We start from the raw sequence: 22,697 nt of genomic DNA, 5'->3' as shown, positions 1-22,697 counted from the left end.
CAGGTCTTTTTCCTCCATCTGTGCAGTGGTACTGTAGTGAATCCAGGAGCTTCAAATCTCCAGGAACTGATCATTATGATCCTGTAAATTTGCCATCAGATTTTCCATACACTGCAAATTATACATTCCTCTATCCATTAATGGAAAGAAGTAGGTACTAAGGATTTCCAATGTTGTGGTATAACTGCCCTAGCTGCACTTATAAAATAAAACTAAGACGACTGTTCTTAGCTGACCAAGGAAAATTGTTGGAAGGGCTAGTTGTGGTGGTTACATCTAAACACGATGGGGGGAATTTATCAAAGCAATTGCAACAGTTTTAGCCACTTAGAACATTTTTTTTATGTGCAAATCTGTTTAGCTTCTCTTTTTAACATGTGCGCTTGTTTTGACCAGAGCGCAACAATGCACATGGTGGTACCATCCATTGTGTGATACAGTAATGTGCATTGGGGTGTCCTCCACTGTCAAAAATGCAGCAGGTCTGATTTTCTTTTTTTATGCACATATATTACACACCAGGATGAACCTGGTGTACATAGTTGGCTAAAGCACTGTGCATTAGGGATGCAGCGATACCGGTTTTCTGTTTCAAGTACGAGTAGCAATACTTTTTTTCGGTACTTGCCGATGCTGAATACCAATACCAGAAGTCCCATTAAGGAAGCCAGGTGGTGTGTAATGACTGGCCACCTGGCTTCCTGATTGGTCGGGAAGCTGGCCAATCAGGAAGCTAGGCGGCGAGTCTTTACATGCTGCCCGGCTTTCTGATTGGCCAGGAAGCCAGCTCCATGCTCCCTCGTCGCCAAGTGACTTCCTAAAACCAGAAGTTTGGGTATCAGTCTAGACATTGGAACATTTGGATGAGGACTCGCCCAAATACTCGGTATCGGTACCAATTCTAGTATCGGTATTGGTGCATCCCTACTGTGCATCATAAACAGCTTTTATTTAATAAGGTTTTACCTTTTTTTTCATATCAGCATTACTAATCTACTGCATCCTTTTTGTATGCACTTCTTATCTACTTGCACTCTACATGTACTCCCGAAACCGATGCACATCACTGCTCAAGGTGGGTTTCTGGATGGTGACAGCAGTGCAACATGCCTGTGCAATGTGTATCAGTATGGCCAAATGAAGTCACTAGTGAGGGAGCAGGAATTGGAACACCAGGACAGTATGTCATCCCCCAAAACAGAAAATGTGCAAGTCCCATATGTGCATGTTCTGTGTGACTTTTAAAATTAGTTTAATATGTTAAAGCTTATAACATTTTAGTGATCAGGTTTACATAAACCATTTTAGTAATCTGTGTGTAATCATGACTTTGATATTTACCTATAACTAAATAATCTGAATAATATGTTGTCTGCCTTTTGTAGTCCCCTCTTAAGACTGATGCTTGAGGAATGGTTCTGAAAATACAGGACAAAAAATGTAGACATGCATTCCACAAGGAGTACAAGACAGATCAAAACTTGTAAGGCCTAAATGCTTGAAGCAGAAACTTCAAAGGGATAAATTAGAGGAAGATAAGGGGTGTAAAATGGTATGGTCTTCTAATTCTGGTATGGTGCTTAAAGGTCATACAAAAAGAACAGGGACTTACTGTGACTCCTTTTCTTTCTACATTCAGGTGTTGTGCCCTCTTCTCTTTCTCTCTTGGTAGTTGGGGGGTCAGATGAATGCTCCAGCAGCCTCTAGCAGCCGGGATAGATCTTCTAGCAGCAGAGATAAATGCTCCAGCAGCCTTGATGAATGTTCCAGCAGCCTCCTCCCTTCAGGTCCCGCGCAGCACTCCACAGCCTGCCAATGGTAGGTGGGCAGTCTCCCTCCCAGCCAATAGCAGCAGAAGTGGGCGGAGGGAGCTGCCGTGGCCGCCGAGTAGCCCGATCAGTGACACGGGCATTCGGGAAGGCAGCCGAACATGCTGTTCTCCTCGGCCGCTGAAGTAGCGTGTTAGCGCCGGCCCGACGGGGGCCGTTTTTAGAGGCAACAGAGAGGCCCGGGGGGCAATTGCCACCCTGCCCCCTGGCCCAGTCCGCCCCTGGTGCTGAGAGACTAGAAAAACCCATATCTCCCCTGGGTCATCCCACCCCTCGGGGGGAAAAAAAAAAACTAAACTAAAATAATCAGACACAATCAGAGATATTCTAAATGTATTGAAAAAAAATTGTCTGCAGATAATTGATAAGGAATTATCCCAACATTTTTATATACAGAAGTTGCAGAATATAGTGTGATTTTGTTTTTTTTCCCCCACTGTGCAATCTTCTTTTCTTTTTAATATATTTGTTGAACAAGCACTAAATATTCATAAAATGTTTATTAATGGTCAGTCTTCCATACAAGGAAGGCTTGTTTTTGTATGTTGGTGTAAAGACAAAATGAAAAGTTGACCTGCAATCTGTGCTAACCACCTCCAACTTCATAATGCCTTTATGTTACAGCAGTTGCACAGGGAGTTTAAATATGGCTGTTTAAATATGGCTGTTTAAATATGGCTGTTTAAATATGGCTGGCCTAATAAGCGTCAGTGGCAAACAGGGATTTTAAAGCATTTCTAAGCAAAAATCAGTCTTCAATTCTAACATGTGGGGGCACAGAGCTGGGTGAGATACGTTCTGAGACTTCAGTTGGGCTTTAAAGTGTCATCTGCATTTTCAAATATTATCACAAATGTTGTTTAAACTGTTGCCATTAATTTCACTTATTTATTCTTTATTCTAGTTTATTGGTTGGATTCTAATTGCACTAGTTGCCTCAACTATTTTCTTACTCAAGTGCCTGCAGCACTGCTGCTCTCCTTTGAGCTACCACCAGCAGTCATACTGGAACCAGTACCGCTCCAGTGAGAAGGAACTCTTCAACCGCACTGCTGAGGTTCATGCAAAGGTCCTTGCTGCCAGTAATGTCAAGGAGTTCTTTGGTTTTGTGGCTTTAAATAAAGAAGAGAAGGAAATGGTAAATGAATTCCCAGTGGACGAAGCACAGCCAAGCCCCCAATGGAATGAAATAACTGGAGTATATCTCTATAGGGAAAACAAAGGTGTCCCCTTGTATAGCCGACTTCATAAATGGGCCAAAAGGTTAATTGGGAATGGTGCAGATGTGGGAAGCAGAGAGACGGCATTGCTTGCAATCTGAGACAATGGACATTTCACTGGCAGCAGGAACAGCAGGAGAACACAGAGCTATTCTAATATGCTGGGGGATTTATAGACTGTCCATCATACCTGCAATGCCTGGAACATCGTTCAACCTATGCAGTTTATCTTTGTCGAGACAAATTGATTTGAATAAACCCGATATTTGGACAAATGATCTCTAATCACCCTATGGAAACTGAGATCAACACCTAACTTGATTTTTCTTGAGGTTTTCCTATTTTGTTACTTTTAAGCAGAGCATACACCTTTTCATTTCATTCAGTATGGCAAAAGACAACACAAAAACCCTCTGTTATCTATGACTTAAAGGGAATAAAAGAAAATATTCAGTTCACTACTTGGCAATGACAGAGTACCTTGCCAGACCTCACTCTGACGGACTTGTGACCTAACTCTGAGAGAAGCTACCATTTTGTATCAGAGTGTAGTCTTTCAGGCCAGGTATTTGCCAAATAGTTTAATCTCCAGTGAACAACCGGCCTAACAGACTACACTCAAAACCAATATGGTTTGATACAAAGTGATAGCTTCTCTGTGGCAGAGTAAGGTTATGTGACTGTATGGTATGGGAATGGACATGTCTTGAAAGGTTAATTGTTACAGTAGAATCCCTGGAAACCTTGAACTAACTTTTCCCTACATTGTAGGGATATCAGATAAAGTCTCCAGAGAGGAGTATACACTTTTGTAGCTTATCTCATCACAGCACAGTACGTATGACTCAATAATTTCCATCTTAACAGTTACCACTACTGTGCTGCTGTCACTGCCCACCCCTGTCATAAAATGTAGTCTTTTCAGGCAACTTGTACAGTTGGTAACATTTCCCAAGTGACTGTGGCTGATGAAGTACTATTATATCTAAACAGATAAACCTCATATTACCCAAAAGCTAGTGGTAAGAGAAATCTGAGATCATGGCAGCTGGGGGGATCTAAGAGGCCAGTACTGCTAGATACCAGAACAGAGAAAGATCATTTCAGTAACTTGGCCTACTGCCCTTTACACAAACTGTTTCTGTAAGCTTAGTCTCCTAAAGAACACATTTCAACCAACAGAACTTTTTTTTCAGTGATTTATATTCATAATCATTTATTACCAGCCCACAAACAGTAAAAAGGAAATACTTGAATAGTTTGTTTTCCCTGCTGAAAATGTCAGCCTTTGACTACCATTTTATAATGACCTGTGCAACAATCTACTTTGAAGAGGCCTGAAAGACCATTCGCTACCACATTGAGAGATGGCTATTATGTGGCAGATGTTCAGTCCTCATGTTTCCATGTGTTGGATGCATGCAATACATCCTCTTTATAATGGCTGTAATGCACTATTTTGTGTTAGCATCCTCATTTTAAATTTAAAGCTGAACTCTGGGCTACTCCTTTTTACTTGCCAGAATTTGTAGTCCCATGACGCTGCAGTCCCAAGTCAGTTCTCCTCTTCTGTGCACAGGGGTAAGAGCCCTTCTTTAGATGTCTATGTCATCACCTCTGTAATATGGACAGTTCCTATTGGCTTTCCAACAGCGGGGTCCTCTCAGGATTCAGAAGATGCACTGAAGTGATGATCGTGTGAGGGACTGGCAAGGACCAGCCAGCGTGGGCACATCTGCAGTGCTGGATTACAGGTCCCCTGCACTGATGAGGGACATGAACAAACTCGGGTGAGTATAAAACACCTCATAAAGTATGAGAAAAAAAACAATCGTAGAGATGGCCTTCAAGTGAATGCTGCCTTTGTAAAAGCCAAATGCTTCCTTTAAAGAAGAACTCTGGGCAGAACTTATATTACCCCTGCAGTTGGTCTACCCCTGCACTGCAAGGGTTAAGTGCTCATTGTGTCTAGGTGCTTTTTTCAGACACTTTCATACATGAGGTCTATAGTGCAATGCATTTCAACTGGGCTATTGTGCCGTGTCACAATGGAAAGTGGTTCTGTTGCAAAGATCTGTTTAAAAAAAATTTAAGATTCATTCAAGAGATTACGTTTGTGTACACCTCAGGAATTGTAAATGCAATACAAATATATGTATGAATACTTTGAACATTTTACCTATTAAATATTTTGTATTTTCACAAAAATCTTTGCTTTAAGTTTAGTGTTTTTTTAAGATGTGACCTTTTGCGGTGACTGTATGCTGGGTAGAGTACTTGTAAAAAATGTTAATGTGTATCAGTTTTGGAAAGAGTGGGGAATGATTTTTACTGAAATCGGGGGCGGTGTCAAACAGATTTCCCCTCACTTCCTGTCCTGTTGACAATTCTTTTAACAGAAAGCAAGTGTCAGGAACTCAACAGCAACAGACTATTTTTTTTTTTAATTTAGAGTAGGGGAAGGCTAGAACCCCGATCAGATTTGTATTTGTTTGTCTCCTTGTTGTTGTAGATTTTTCCTTCGCTTCCTGTCTGGTGAAACTGTCATCAGAAAGACAGGAAGTGAGGTTAAAGCTCTCTAGTAGAGCCCTGCATAGTAGTGAAAACCCAACCGGCATTCTAAACCTCCTTCACTCTATTCCAAAAAGTCTAAACTGAACTGTTGAACTTCTCTTATATGCTCTCTTTGGTCTGCTAAATAACACATGGTTGCCGTTTTGTTATATGTGGTTCAAGAAGAAAATACCTGTTGATCCTGCCAGAAATCTAATGAGCTAATAACATCCTGTAGTGCGCTGGCAATGCTGTATTGAATTCTCAAACAGTGTTATTAACCCTGTGTATGTATGTATGTATGTGTGTGTGTGTGTGTGTATCTATAGATATATCTATAGATATATCTATAGATTTATCTATAGATATATCTATATAGAGAGAGAGAGAGGGATAAGTATTTTGTAGTCCTAACACATTTGGTAAATGAAGATCGGATAACCACCAGCACACATGAGGTAGAATCATAAATCCTGGTTTAATTTGTTCAATTGTCGTTACAATTTGTCAAAAAAAGTTGAGGCCAAGCAGGGTCCCTTCTTCAGGGCAACATGGTGACACACTTCCTTTTCTAGGGTGACAACATGGATACAATACAGTGAGCAAGATTTGTCACCCTGGGACAGTAAGTGTGTTGCTAGCAGGATTACCAGGTGAAAAGAGTCTGAAAAAAAGAGAACTTTGGGCCTCTGTTGAAGGCTTTTGGGCTTGTGTTAATGGCATCCCTTTGACATCAGTGGGAGACATTTCCAAGATCATTCAGATGTAATTGACAGGTGCACTGGACCTGCAATTGACATACTTATGACCGAACAAAAGCCAATTGATGAAGTGAAAAACTAACCTTGACTGGTTGCTATGGCAAAACCATATTTCTTTGCTTTTGAGACCTACAGCTGCTAGAAAGTGAATGGGGAAACACCAGACTGACAGGCCCACAGAAAGATAAAAAATATGTATACTACCCATAGGGGCAAACGGAACATGCATAGTGCAGTAACCTAGTGACAGGTAACGGTCACACTATGAGGGTTATTCACAAAGCTGCCGAAGGCAGCCGAGTGAATAACCGACCCGAACGCTGTTCGGCTATTCACTTCAGGCTTGTACGGCTAATTTCAGCCATACATTGGCTTGCTTTGGCTGGCTTCGGTTTGGCCGAACATGCTCAGCATGTTCGGCTGAGCCAAAGTGCAGAAGGAGTTCGACTCATCCGATCTAACATCTGGATCGGCTGAGCCGAACCTCCAGCACGCTACTCGCTGCCGTTCGGCCTACTCTCATAGGGGCCGAACGGCAGTAAGTGACTAGCCGAAGGCCACCGAGCGGCAGGTACCAAGCAGAATAGAAAAACAGTGAAAAAAAGAAGTTCTCATTGTTTAATGACAGTTCAGCGTCCCCTGGTTACCAGGTAACCAGGGGACACTGAACTGTCATTACAATGAGAACTCGGCAGAGCAGGCCATGATATCGCAGCCGGCTCCGCCTTTTTGTCATTGTAAGTTCAGCATCCCCTGGTTACCTGGTAACCAGGGGACACTGAACTAATGACAGCTCGGCGGAGCCGGCCGTGATATCACGGCCGGCTCCGCCGAGTTGTCATTGTAATGACCAGGGGACGCTGAACTGTCATTGCAACTGGCCCAGCTGTCAGTCCGAGGCTTTCGGCCGGCCGTCCGGCACGCTTCGGGTTTCACCTCGGCTCAGTCGAGCCGAAGCATATGCCCTCGACTCAACTGAGCCGCTTGGCCAACTCCGGGAGCTGTACAGGCTATAGTGAATAGCCCGTACAGCAGCCCTAGGCCCCGCGGCCGAAGCAAGCTGAAGGATCAGCAGGAGCTACGGCTGATCCTTCGGTTATCTTTGTGAATAACCCATTATGTGTTGCATTAAGGGAGACCATCAATGTTGAAAAAATACCTGCACCATTTTTTTAATGCACGGATGGTGCACATCACAGCATTGCAGTGTGTTAAAATGTGTTTTGTGGTGAGTTGGTGTTGACATTCAAAACAAATAACACAATGCATTGCAAAAATGCATAGTAGACCACAATGCACAGAACTGGATGCGTGTTAAATCAGTGAAAACAAATCCTTTTTATCTTCTGACTCCTCTCGTAGTGAAGTGACTTCCGAATGACTGGTGTAGGTTAAAGTGTCCACCCAAAACATTTTGTCCCAGATTGTGTTAAAACTCCTGTCAGGTTTTTAATGCTGTCCAGGGCTCTGTAGGAGTGATTTCCCTTAACTTCCAGTCCTGGTGACAACATTTTATCAGACAGAAGTGATGGAAACAGAAGTCTGTGAAAGGAATGTAAATGTCTTTCTTTAGAGAAGGATAGATGCCTGTCAGATTTGTATTGCTATATGTGTCCTTGTGGATATTCACTTCCTGTCTGGTGAAACAATTTTTTCACCAGGCCAGGAAGTGAAAGAAAATCTCTTTATGGGCCCGGTCACACCAAAATCAAAGGGAGATTGCAAGTGGTCCATTGACTTGCAATTTCAACCTCCATTCTGTTGCAGGTTTTTTGTTTTTTTTGTCACTTTATTTTAATTACCATGTCCTGAGTGGACAAACATCTATGTATTTGTTTTTTTTACTTCCATTCCATTGCATTGCGGTTACATTAGGGTTGCCACCCGTCCGGTTTTCAACCGGACAGTCCGGGTTTGGCGTCTTGTGTACGGGTGTCCAGCCAGCGGGCACCCGTACACAAGACACTCTGCTGACACCGGCACTTTAAATTTTCTCGCAGATGCGGCTGCGAGGTCCTTGGTAAGTGCGATCCACGGCAGCCGCATCTGCCTGAAACCGGATCTTCCTCTGAGCTGCGGGCAGCCTGTGTCTGTTTACAGGTGCCCGCAGCTCAGAGGAAGAGTCGGGTGGCAAATCGGCAGCAGCAATGCAGCGTCAGCCTGCAGAGACTCCCTGGAGGGCAGAGCACAGGATGCCAATACAGCAGCAATGGACGGCTGGCCCCGCCCACTAAGGGGATGCTGCCGGGATGAAGTCACATGGGTGATTGCCACGCCCCCTAGAGTGACAAGCCAACACACAGGAGATCCCAGGGTGCTATATAAAGAATGAACTGCGCCAATAAGCAAGCTAACAGCTACAAGGCACTGGAATGTACACCCACTGTGAGTGTGTATACGTGGAAAATGAATAACTAAATGTGCACATTTAGTTATTCAGATCCCAGGGTGCTGACAACTCTGCAGCGTTGTGGTATGTATACTGAAGAAATTCAAAACTTAAATGTCATCATCTGAGGACATCATCTGCCTAAACCCGGATCTTTCTCTGAGCTGCCGGCAGCCTGTGTCTGTTTACAGGTGCACGCAGCTCAGAGGAAGGGCCGGGTTTTAGGCAGATTCGGCTGCCTAAGATCGTGCTTGCCGAGGACCCCCACAGACGCATCTGTCATTGCCTTCTCCTCCTCCAGCTCCTTGACATCGTGCTGCCCACCTGTGGACCCCTGGTGAGACACCATAGCCCATTTAGCCCACCACGAGAGCCCGCACAACCCACCAGGCCACGTGGAGACATCAGTGCGTCAACACAGAACAACACAGAGTATGTAGCTTCATATTATTTTGTATTGCTGTATAATGTATTGCTGGGATTTGTAGTCCTCTCTAGCTGGTCTCATCACTCCCTCCCCTGGCTGCCTCTCCTCTATATTAAAAAAAAAAAATTGCCGCGTGCGGCGCTAGAGTGTTCGGGTTTCACTTGAAGAAAAGGTGGCAACCCTAGGTTACATCCATTTTTGTTATGCTGCACTGAAAAAAAGTAGAGCAAGGTCTACTTTTTATTTCATCCTAATGCAATGGATCGCATTGGTGTGAAGTGGTCCCATTCACACCAATACATTTTATGGTGCCCTTGCCTTGGCATCCTTTAAAAAACAGATCGCAATACAATGGAACAGATCTAGTGTGAATGGGGCCTAAGGGGTAGCAGTAAAAACTTGACAGGGATTCTAATTCTTCCCTACTGTAGCCATAACTAGAAAAACAGTTGTTGGCTTAAAGGAGAACTATAGGGTAAGTGTTTTTCCCCATAGTTCTCCATAGGCTCCGTTCACATTGAGCGATTTATCGCGCGGTAATTCCCGCGATATCGCGGCAATTTACCGCGCGATATCACTCTCCAATGCTTCTCAATGGGGCAAAGGGTCCTGCTGTCGCGGGTCGTGCGTCGCTACAGCAGGACCCTTTTTGGAGTGGATTTAGCCGCAATTCAAGCTTGCTCAATGCAAGCATTTGCGCAAAATGCAAATCGCGCGACAAACGCGCGATTTGCGAACCGCTCAATGTGAACGGGGCCTAAGGGTCACGGGAGGACATAAACTAGCGTCCTCCCGTGACCAAAAGCTCAGTATACCGCAAGCTACAGCTTGCGGTATACTGAGACCGCCGCAGCCGGGATGGATCCCGACATTACTGTCGATCCACCCAGCTGTGTGAGTGACAGCTGTGCCCGCCCCCTCTCCCTTCCTCCACTCAGCACTGGAGGATCGGGGAGGGGGGGGGGAATCCCTGCGGGGAGCCATGACTGACGGTCACTGCTCTGCTGGGAGATGATCGAGAAGTGAGCGAGCGACGGTATTCTCTGACTTCCTGATCTATTGAGCCGACCTGTGACAGTTTCTTTGTCACATGTTGGCTCAAACTATGAGGTTAAGTGAAAAGCACTCACCTCATAGTTCTCCTTTTAACATTCACTTTAAAGTTTGCTTTTATTAGCAGAGTTTTTTTTGCACTGCCAATTAAATACCATAACCAGGTTCTCAGTTGTTTCCAATCTATTAATTGCTTGTTTTTAGTATTGTTTACACAGATTTCTAAGCACGAGAAACACAGATTTTAGAGTATTATATAAGCTGGTGAAAAAATCTTTCCATACAATTCTCCAAAACAACACCGTAAATGTAGTCACGCATGAGTCACCAGCTGTGGGAGTTTAGGATAAATATAAATAGAGAACAAAAACTGTCTGCAGACAGTTAAAAACGCGATTTCCAACAATTCCGTTCATTTACCTTTTATAGTTTGGGGGTTAATCCGTATTTTATTTTTCTCCATTTTTCTGCAGTTTTCCATTTGTTTGCGGACGTGGCATGAATGTCAATTCTGAAAATGCCAGATTCAATGCAAATCTTGCCAAACCTTTTTTTTATGGCTTTACTTCTCTTTTGGGTCACAGGAATATATTTACTAATGTACTACTGTGACCCAAAGGCAACATATAGTATAACGGGTCTGTTGCCCACTATATGCTGACAGTGCAGAGCTGCGCTGCAGCTGGGAAGGATTCCAACAATATTTTTAGGGATCCACCCTGCTGCCTGATTGACAGCTGGCTCTGCCTCTCTAGAGCCAAAGCCAGCTATGCCCACCCCTCAATGCTGGAGGAATGGGGGGGGGGGCGCAATCTTACAGTTATCACTCTCTGCAAGGAGGAGACCATGAGCTTAGCATTCATTAGTTACATTGTCGCTTAGCTCTCGGTATCAAGACGGTGTCTGACAGCTGCAGTGTCCCATGCTAGCTCTAAGTATTGGGAAGAGTGTATTTTACTCTCCCAATACTTTTCCCTAACCACTTGAGGACCATAGAATGTACCGGTACATCCTGATCTTGAAGTGTTTATACCAAGATCACAGCTGCTACTGTATCGTTTTTATTTACACAGGTGGAGGACTACAAAGTACAAGTGATCTGTGCGGCTGTAGAACCACCCGATCACTTGTACTGGCCTATAAAGGTGCCCCTAATAGACCATTAATGTCTCCACAAATAGAACATAGGGCCTTGTTAGCCTTGTGATACCAATAAAGTTACGTGAAAAAAAGAATAACAAAATTAAAACAATTTAAATCAGTCCCACCACTTCCCACCATCTGCATGCGAATGCCAGTCCATGCATAGGGTTTGCACGTGTATACAGCAAATATCAACCTGAATGTCAGAGTGACAGAAATCATTCTCTGGGCATAATTTCCTGTTAAATCTAAAATGATGAGCAGTAAAGACTTTTAAAGCTTCACCTATGGACAATTTTTATTACCATAATTTTTCACCGATACATGGGCGTGCGCAATTTTAAGGCTTGACATGTTTGGTATTTATACGTGACATGACCTGATCTTTATATTTTCTGAAAAAATTGGGTATTATGTTGTTTTTGTGTGCAGTAACATTCTTAATTTTTTCTTTTTTTCCTAATATCGATTTGATAAACATCTGTTCAAATATTGTACGACATAAAGAAATGCAGCTACCATTTTTGTATTTTACAGGGACTCTGCTAGAAAATATATAACTGTTTGGGGCTTAAAAATAATTTTCTATCAAAAAATTCTGATTTTATTTGTGTAAAAAAAGAAAAATGTTCTGGTCCTTAAGGTACGCGGGGGGGCCCCCGGGGGACCCCGGAAGGAAGGCATGCGATGGGCCCGTTCAACCGCGAAGAATGCCGTGAGCTGGGCCTTAGGGAGCAGGGCACGGATCAGGGATTCGACAAAGGTGAGTGGGTCAGTGCCCTCCAGCCCCTCCGGCAGCCCCAGGATGCGCAGGTTACTCCTCCGGTTACGGTTTTCGGCATCCACCGCTCTGGACTCCAAGGCCTTGACCTTGGTTTGTAAAGTGCGTAGAGTCGCCGTATGGGCCCCGACCACATCCTCCACCTCGCCCACTCTACCTTCTACCGCGGTCATCCGATCCCGGAATCTGTCCAGGTCCCGCCGGAGGAGTCCCACGTCTGACTGGAGATGGTCCATCTTGGCCGTGAGCACAGTTTGGCATCCAGATATCGCGGCCATCACCGCTGTAAACTGGGCTGGGCCGGACAGAGTCTCCTCCACTTCCTCCGGCTGTGCCGCCATCTTGCCCGAGGTTGTTTCTTGCTGCGGGCCGGCACGGGCGAGGGGTTGCTAGGGCGGCCTGTAGACGATCTACGGCGCCCCCGAGACATACCCTCCGGTACAGGAGAGTAGCAGAACCCAGTCCCGTAGCGAAACGAGCGCTCCACAGGGCTATAACAAGCAAGATGATAGATAGGGTGGCGGAGCACAGCTCTTACACGTGTGCTCCGGTCGCCATCTTGGACACGCCCCCTTTAAATCGTATTTAACCCCAGGAACAAAAATCTAATATATTGCAGCCAATTAGATTTCAGATGTGATGGGCACATTAGTTTTCTTTTATCAGGCTTATTTTCCTTTACTTTAGTAACACACTTCCTCTCCTGGGGGTGACAATTCTTCCCTCATCATACTGTTGGTATAATGAAACAGTGTTGTCACCATAGGCTACTTTTCTGATTTAGTGTACAAACACTCTTCTTCTCCATAACATGGTGTGGAAGGTTTCTGTAGTCCTCAGAGATATTTGGAAACATATCTGAGAATTGTTTATAAATGTACCCCATAGTGTACAGGGTTCAGCAATCCACTCAGTATGTGTCTAGTCAGGTTAATCCTTGCACTACAAATACATTAATAGATTTAGGACCCAGTCACACCATATCCAGTGCGTTCCAGTGCGGTTCGAGCCCGGAACATACTGGATCGCATAGATCAAGCCTTGCAGCGTTCTGGGGCAGGATGGGGTAATGTCGGTGCCATTCATGTCAATGAAAAAAATGGTGCATGCAGCACTTTTTTCAGATCGCACAGCACTGGAACGGAGGGCATTCCTTTACCTCGCATTCCAGTGCGGGAGATCGCACTGGGGGCGGGTCTGCAGTGCCATTGACATGAATGGCATCGGCAAGCCCCCTCCCGCCTGAGAAAGCTACCCACCTTGATCTATGCGATCCATAGTATCCCGGGCTCAAACCGCACAGGAACGCACTGGATATGGTGTGACTGGGCCTCTAAAAGATTGTACAATCAGATTGTGATGCGTATGGTCATGTTTAAGTCAGTCAGTCATAAATTGGAAGATATACTAAAAGATAGGCAGTGAGACATTAGTCTGTCTTGGAACATCTTGGCTGCCACTGGGACTAGCCATGAACTTCTATTTGATTTGGTATATAATTGGATGCAGTACACACATGACAAAATGCCATTCTGTTTTCTCTATGCTCTAAGCCAGGGGTAGCCAAACTTCGGCCCTCCAGCTGTGCTGAAACTACAAATCCCATGATGCATCTGTCTCTTGGTGTCATACCTGTGGCTGTGGGAATCTTGCAATGCCTCATGGGATTGGTAGTTTTACCACAGCTGGAGGGCCGGAGTTTGGTTACCCCTGCTCTAAGCCAAAGCAATCAGCTGTTGGTTGGAAAGAGAATGGGCATCATGGTGGACAATCTCTCTGTGACTCTCAGAAGCTCTCATTAAGGCCTATCCCGATCTTTCTAAACTACACCAATACAATTTCTTCTTGCTCTTCTCAGCTCTGCCAAAGCAGGGGCATCTGGCAGGTATACTTCTGGAGTCCCTGAAGAAGACACACCACACAAAAACTTTGCATGTTTCCAATCCAGTATAAAGACCATGATCGGGTAAAGTTCCACCAATTTTTGCCTTTCCTTTTCAAACAGGCTTGCTACAGCACACGTCTTTGGCCACAGTCTTTCAAAAGATCACGATGAACTAGTACATAACACCAGAGCGATCACGTTCACAATACTGCAACAGTATAGACTTTCTTTGAAAAGTAATATTGCTTTTTCTGTGAGAATAGGGATAGCTGAAGACAAATCACACACGATTTTCCAGTTATTCAATTAAACCTATGCTCAAATTTGAAGTGCCTGCCCATACAGCGCTGGATTATCATCTAGAGACACTTTGGTCTTTTGTGTGGCCAGTCTACTGGAAGAGTAAACCTGTCAGACACCTGGACAATTAAACTGAGCAGATGATTGACAAAATGCATGTTGAGAGGTTTTATTATTGAGAATTGCATGAATTGCATAAAAGATCCAGAGATCTAAGTAGCTGACGTTTTAAACATATCTAGACTTTTCCTATACATGTTGAGCGTGACCTTCCCCCCATCCACCCCTGAGCCTTTGTTTTGATCAATAAAGATGGCAATCCCAATTAAATGCCGATAGGAAAACGCGATGAGGTAAGATGGGACAGGTTCAAGCTTAACTTATAGAGGAAAAGATAAGATTCACATATAACTAGCTGCCCATAATTCTGGATCTACCAACTGATTGATGTTCACTGTAAGTGACTTCTGCATTTAATATGCTTACTACAAATTGCCCAAATTCATAACAGGTTACTTTTTAAAATGTATACTGTTTGATCTTTTAGTATAACAGTCATTGCATAATGTAATGCCCAAAACCTTGCTTGGCAACCCTGGGTGTAACTTTCTGCCACAGGAATCTCAAGGGTGCGCGTGCAGATACAGGCACTGTGCCCATTCAAGTTACTGACAAGGTGAAAGCAGCTGCATCTGTCCGTGGATGTCCACATGTAATTGTACATAGAAATATTTCCAACAGATCGGGAGCGATGCTTGTCCCTGGATGCATAGACACAATTATCTTTCTGAAATGTTCTCTTTAACATAAATCTTTACTTTTTCAGTTCAGGTGAATATTAAATGTGCACTGAAAGGATTAAGTGCTCATTTATACCTAGGAGACAGGATAAAGTTATTTTACTAACCCGATTCCCTCTCCCGCCGGCTCCCTCTGGGCTGGTAGACTGGTCCCTGCCGCCTCTTCTCCGATTCGCTCCAACGGTCTAAGGACCACTGATGGACACCTCGGGGCTCCGTCCTAGTCCCCCCCACACACCCGATCCGCCTAGTGCATATGCCCACACTGACCTGTCACTTTCAGTCGCCAGGCCCATCATCCTTAAGCAGCAACACAGTGCACACCAGCTGCACCTCACCCCCCTCAGTCCCAACATCATCCTACAGCCCATGTCCACCCGTGCCTGTCACCCCCCTTCCATGCACTAATCGGACACAGGCTCCCACCACCATCCTGCACCCCCCAAACCCTCAATTCCCCCTGACCTTCCCACAAGCACAACTGATTGTACGCAATCCCCACCAGTGGAAGTCCCCCTTCTATTCACCCCTCGTCGATGATATCGCATCAGCTATTACTTTGTGGTAAGTTTCTCCAATTTTGCATAAAACCAATTCTTTATGGTAGTAGCGCTTCTATTCCCATTTTTTGTACGATGAGACACAGTCCATCAGCTAGGGAGGAGGGGAGAGAGGTGAGCTCTGACTGATGGTGGAGTGGGATCAGGTAAGTAAAAGTACTTTCCTCTTGTACCCTAAACATAAACAAGCATCTAACCTGTGCAGTGCGGGGATAGCCCTACTGCAAGGGTAGTTTTTTGGCTACATAGAACTCCAATTCCATGTGTTGGCCATTTGCTCCTTCTTATCTTCACTTTTGCAGAAGGAGGTGGAAGTTTGGGAAGGATTATATCACTATGCACTTAACAAAGTAACCCCTTTAAGGAACAGGCATGCGTTTGCTAGTTTTCAAAAACAAATATCTGTTTTTTTCCCCCCTGTACCTATTGAAAGAAGCGTGCTTGCTATACAAGAGAAGTTTTGAACAAAAGCCAGTGTTGACTGCCATGTGACCTGCCCAGATCAGCTAATTGTCCATTTACAATGGCCAAACAAAGGACAGGATTTCCTCTACAGTTCTGGCCTACCCTGCCATGGTCATCTGATCAGTGAATGGGCACACATTTCAACCACTGATTCTGGTCAGGATGAGGGAAAGGACTACCTTCCTACAAAGTGTTCCTGCATATAATGTCTTAGTAAGTATTTTCCTTGTTAGTGTGTGATGTTTATGGGTTTGTGTAATAAATATCAACTATAAATCATCACTACTGATGATCACTTACAGATATGCAGAGTATTTAGACATGTATACCCTGGGGTTTTGGTATACACTGCAGCTGTTTAGGAACTGATTGAAACAGTGAGGTAATTGGTGTTTTATTTGTGCAGATTATTTGTTTATTTTAAAGATTTTATATGGCACTAACAGTTTGCACAGTGCTTTAGAAAATAAGGTGGGACAGTACAGTTGCAATACAATGCAATACAGGAGGGTTATGAGGGCCCTGTTCGTGAGAGCTTACAATCTAGAAGGATAAATTGTGTCGGTAGGTTCACACACTACACGGTTGTTGAAGAGATTGCACAGAGAGAGTACAATCTGATCTGTGTGTGCAGCTTTCTTGACCTTTTTTGCCATTGTTGTATCTTCACTTTGTTTGTAAAAATGTCCAGCTTTATTAATGAATGTATAGGCAATAATTTTTTTACAAAAGCAAACTGTGACTTTGAGACGCTACATATTACTATGTTAAGTTACAAGTTCAATAAAAACATATGACAAATAATAAAACATTGTTTTCAAACCTGTCCCACAGTTTTCTGGATCTCCTCATGAGACCATGGGGTGGATGCAGGCAGCACAGTATACACGGTTTGGATATTTCACTAACATGGTCAATCTGTACCAGTATGACAGAGTGCTTATTTGGAACCTGCACCTGAAAAGTTTTGTAGATTGATGCGTTTGTTAACTCTCTTGATCTTCTCATTTGTGTGTACCAATCTCACCTGGCCTGGTCTGTGATACAGAATGTCTGCAGATCATTCCATGCATATATCTAATATGACCCAGGACACTCTCCGCGCAGTGCCATTCAACCTGTTCATCCTCGTCTTTGGAGCCGGAGTTCTCCTCCTCGTAGTCTGCCTTATTTTTTGCTGTTATTTCTTCAGGTAAAAAACGAAAACAGATCATTATTTTAAGTATCAAGTTGTGAGAATTTATAAATGTTAAAGAAAACCTTAGTATTCCTAATGGGGTCATTTGTATCCGTGCGTCACTGCTTAGTATTTTACCCAAAACCACTATGCTGACACTGAAGTCTGAATTTTTACCCAGGTCAGTGACTAAGTAGTAAAGCAAGGATAAGGATGATGGCTCCAGTTCTTGTATTGTTAAAGACACCCTATAATCCCATAACAAAAATAAAAGACATGCCACATGGAAAAGAAGTCCTTTAGGCCCCTTTCTGACAGGTCCGATCACATCCACCTGTCAGTTTTTCAGCCGCACCCGATTGGAAATCTGTGGGCAACCAGATCTAAACAGATGGATGTCCATTTACATCCAGTTCCCCCCCCCCAGGCTCCCCTGCTCCCCGGCCAGGTTAGGAAAAACAATCGGTGGTAATCTGATATTAATAGACACATGTCCATTTCCATCCGATTCCCCATAGACCAACATGGGATCCAGTCATTTCAATTTTTTCCTCCATCACAAGATGGAAGAAAAAACTGGGCAGACACAGGTGTTACAGGGGTGACATCCAATTCATACCACTCTGATCAGGTGGGGATTCATGCATGGATCTGCTCCTGATCAGACAATGTGAAAGGGCCTAAAGCTGGGCACACACCTTACAACCATCGCAAGACAAAAGTTGTAAGGTAATTGAAAAAACGTACGATCTGCCTATCTTGGACAGGCAGATCGTACTTGCGATGATCGCAAGCCCGCCCCGCTGAGGGGCGGGCCTACGATGACCGCAATGCCGAACGGGCAGTGTGCGCTTGCGCACACCGGCCCGTCCGGCTTTTATCTTACGAACATGCTACACACCCGCCGAACATCGTACGATCCTCGTCGGGTTTTCGAACATGTTCATAAGATAAAAGTCGTGCAACCTTACAGTAGTAGAGGTCGCATGGCTTCCACACACCTTACGATAATTGTACGATCGCGGGATTTCCCACGATTATCGTACAATTATCGCAAGGTGTGTGGGTACCTTAATACTTGTCTCGCTGCTCATGCCTGCATTCTTCTTTGTATTTAAGAGATGCTGCTGCCTGAAAAGTCATCAGCATCCAGCACACTTTGGGGAGCATCAGACACCTGTTCTCCTACTGCACTCTGTGATTCCTCCTTCCGATCCCAGACACAGTAGTGACATAAGGGCCTGCGGGAGGAACCACAGAGTGCAGTGGGGGATCCTGCATCTAACACAAAGTACCAAGTCCGCAATAGTAGCTCCCATATTTCTGTCCTGGCAGACTGCCAGTATTTCCCAAAAGTGTTGTAGAGTCACTCCTAGGAGTTGATGCACTCACGCTGTCTTTGCACAATGATAGGAGAAATAGTGCAGTAAAACATATTTTATTACAATGTATTTCAAGTAGACATCCCATTCTTTCCTATACATCTGGTGCAAGTCTATGAGCTGCAATTCAGTGTTTTTAAAGCGCCCATTCACACTTATGAGTGTGCGTTACCACATGCACTGCAACAAGTGTGTATAGATGTGAATGGGCCCTGAAACACAGTAAATCAGTATAACAGCCAGACAAAAAGCATTTTTAAAAGGTCATTAAAGAGAAACTTTACTCAACAATTTATTGTCTCTCAAAACAGTTCCTTTTAAAGAATGCCAACTGTTAATGGCACTTATTTCAGTTCTTAAGCGATCTTTCAAGCCTTCAAATGGCTGGTGTCATAGCTGATCCCATGTGCAGCCCCACGTGGCAACTGCAATCCAAAAATAGGCTAAGATAGCACCTTCCTTGGCTGCAGGGAAGAGGTGGGCAAGCTCCGGCCCTCCAGCTGTGGTGCAACTACACATTCCATTAGGCATTGCAAGATTCTGACAACCACAGGCATGACTCCAAGAGGCAGAGCATTATGTGATTTGTAGTATCATCATAGCTGAAGGGCTGGAGTTTGCTCACCCCTGCTGTAAGGTATAGGAGGTTATAGTAACGCTTTAAAGGTAGCATTGTTTTTCTGCTTTGACAGGTTTTCTTGTGTTGCATCGTAGTGCGTTACCGCACACGTGGTCTGCTGTGTGTGCTTTGCGTTATTACAGCCCATTCATTTTCAATGGGCTGCCAACACACCCAAAACCCGTCAAGGGAGGATTTACATTCTGTTCCTTTTGTTTCTACAACAAAGCCCATTAATGATAATGCTTCTCAGTGCTGCACTTGTTTAGTAAATGCAGCAGACAGTACATTACTGTAAACCTGTACAATGATTACCTCATATTTCAAAACCGTGTAAAAAAAACAATCATGGCTATTTTACGGATAGCACTGAGCCATCATTACATCTACCGTCTTCTCACAATAGCTTTTGTGTATTATGCTGAGCTTATACAAGCGTCCTGTTCATTAACAGAAGTACTGATGGAATGTGGAAGGCCCAAGGGCTGCTGATCTGCTCATAAGCATTTTTAACGATTGATTTTTGTGGTTTTTACTCTGTTATCACAAGACACTTACACAATGTTTTTTTGCTTTGTTTTAGACTGAAACATCAGGAGCAGTACAGGAGGCGCGGATATAAAAAGGTATTACATTAGGTTGATGACCGAAAAACACAATTTTATCCAGTTATGCATTTATAATTTTTTTTTTTTACATGCAACAATAAGTACCTGATCCTATCTGGTTATCGGCCTCCAGGTATGCCCTGAATAGTACTGCTCAGATTTGGGTAGTCAGCAGTTAGCGCCAATCAGGGCTCTATTGCTTTGCACAGTGATCAGTCTAAAGGTGCCCATACACTTTACAACCATCGCAAGACATAAGTCTTGCGATGGTTGTAAAGTAATTTAAAAAACGTACGATCTGTCCATCTTGGACAGGCAGACCATACTTGCGATCATCGCAAGCCCACCCCCTTGAGGGGCAGGCTTCCGATGACCGCAATGCTGAACAGGCAGTGTGCGCGTGTGCACACCGGCCCGTTCGGCATTTGTCTCCCGAGCATCATTCAAACCAGCCGAAAATCGTGAGATTTTCGGCTGGTTTTCTAGCATGCTCCTTAGACAAAAGACGTGCGACCGTACAGTAGAAACGGTCGCACGCCTTCATTCACACTGCACAATTCTCGTACGATCGCGGGATTTCCCGTGATTCTCGTAAGAGAATCGAGCAGTGTATGGGCACCTTTACACTGTAAACCTTTTTAAAGGAGTGTGGGCAGAAGTATTACTGCATAAGTGTGCTACTGCTGCTTCATTGTCCAGTCACAGGGAGGGGTGGTTGCTTGACCCGACTGCATTATTTAACTGCAATGTAGTGTGCAGGGAGGTACAGAGCCTGGTTGTTCTGTATGGCAAAGGTGCTTGACTCACAAGACCAGCTATACAGAATTACAAATCCTTTAGCAGGTAAAACAGTTGCCGTATATGTATTCCAGCTGTGTATTTAGCTGGTAGCCTAAGGTTCTTTCTTAAAATGAATGCAAGCATAGTGCAGCTATGTCTGTGGAATACAGAACACACCCATGTTATAAAGATGAAAGGGAGGGGGTATCAGAATACCCCCTCCCTTTCATCTTTATAACATGGGTGTGTTCTGTATAGTTTTGTCCTGGAGTGGCAATAATTCTTCTTTATATATACAGCACAGTGAGTGAGCATTGTCATCCTAGGAAAGAAAGTGTGTTTCTGGAAGGATCAACAGGTGAAAGTAAAGAAAAATAAATAAATTAGCCACCACATCTAAGGACAGTTAAAGTGCAACTAAACTCAGGAGTTAAATCTTAAAAATGTATTCAGGTAGTCTATTAACAAAAATGTATCTTATTTGTGTATCACTCGGCTGTAGATCCTCAAATAATCTCTGAATTGGTGCCGACACTGTCCTTCCTTCTGGAGGGGGGCTACTTTTGTTCCCCATTGTTCCTGTGTGTGTTGTAAAGTAGCCACCGCTCCAAGCTCGCTCCTGTGATGGAATACAATCATTTAGTTTACTAATTTGTATTGAGATTGTAGACCATCACAGGACTACAATCACAAAGTGCAGAGGAACCAATTTCTGTCAGTTGCAGCATGGAGACGCATGGCTTCAGCTTCATGAGGCATTTGTTATGAACTAACAGTTTAATGGAGAATCCCTTTAATAATTTTCTGCTTCTGAACTTCATGGTGTATTATGTTTGTGAAGGGAAATTTCTGTTCCATTTCAAAACTAATTATGAGATTTGAAGACACATCGTCAGAAGTTATTAAATGTAACCTCCCGGGTAATGTATTTTTCTACAACAGGAGAATCAGTTAAATGTCAGGTGGTCATGTGATTTAATGGCAACTTGAAAGTGTTCCCCTTTTTAATGCTATTTATAGCGTCCAGCTGTTCATTAATTTCTTACAGAGCATGTCAGTCTGATATGTGGTAAAGCTGAACACAAATCCCCACACAACAGATATTTCATGTACTCATTATAACAATTCTTGGGGCTCCTATATTCCCGAAAAGAAAGATCTTCTGCAGCATTTGCACATTAACTTACAATAATATGAACTCAGTATGCAATTGCTGTATCTCTGTACTGAGTCATTGTGGATCAACATTAGCTCTTATTTGTGAACCTAATATAAGAACTGACTATTCTCCACAGCAACCAATTAGGTTTAATCCCACTGGGGACAATGCAGACAGATCTTATGTGAGACACCAAATACATTTTTGGGGTGACTATTTACAGATTGGATAATATGCTCAGTGCACCATTCTATAATAATAGTTTCAGCAATGAGAACTGACAATTGCAATTGCTATATTAAATAGCACATGCTTAGTGAATTGAACTCTAATTTGAAGAAACTCTGTGAGGGCTTCTGCAGCAGCAATATATCTGATGATGATTTTTATTATAAACAATATATAGTATATCTGAATGGTTGCTTTAGATTGCTGCACATTGAGTTTTACAGTGTCTTGTAAAGCTTGATATTGTTTGTTTACTACTGTTATGCAAAGTTGATGATTTTATACTGTTCTAGGTAGTCTTAAAAGAAACAACAAAGAAAGTCAACCTTGTTGGGGTAAGTTTCATTTAAACCCAGCTGCCCTCTGGACTGTACATTTGCTTTCCACAAACATTTTGGAGGGATGTCTGTGGGGATTTGTACCCGTTCATGCAAAACTACATTTGTGAGGTCAGGTACTGATGATGAACATGAGGACCTGGCACATAATCAGCTTTCCAATTCATAACAAAGGTGTTCACTAGGGTTGAAGTCAAGTAGACTCTATGTAGGCCCCTGCACTTCCTCCACACCAAATAC

The 22,697-nt window shown here is 43.6% G+C and overlaps 1 protein-coding gene across 1 annotated transcript in view; it reads left to right on the top strand.

Annotated features, from left to right (window-relative positions):
- Positions 1–3,152, top strand: part of CALHM2 (calcium homeostasis modulator 2) — a 5,848-nt gene extending 2,696 nt beyond the window's left edge. The window contains exon 2 of the mRNA XM_018553417.1: positions 2,734–3,152. Coding sequence (XP_018408919.1) covers positions 2,734–3,150 — 417 coding nt within the window. The 3' untranslated portion in view covers positions 3,151–3,152. The remainder of the gene's footprint in view (positions 1–2,733) is intronic.
- Positions 3,153–22,697: the final 19,545 nt, after the last annotated feature.

The sequence above is a fragment of the Nanorana parkeri genome, unplaced genomic scaffold (genome assembly GCF_000935625.1).
Source record: "Nanorana parkeri isolate BGI_ZX_2015 unplaced genomic scaffold, ASM93562v1 scaffold119, whole genome shotgun sequence".
Lineage (NCBI taxonomy): Eukaryota > Metazoa > Chordata > Amphibia > Anura > Dicroglossidae > Nanorana > Nanorana parkeri.
Note: the sequence above shows the minus strand (reverse complement) of the source record. Positions and strands in the feature narration are given on the sequence as shown.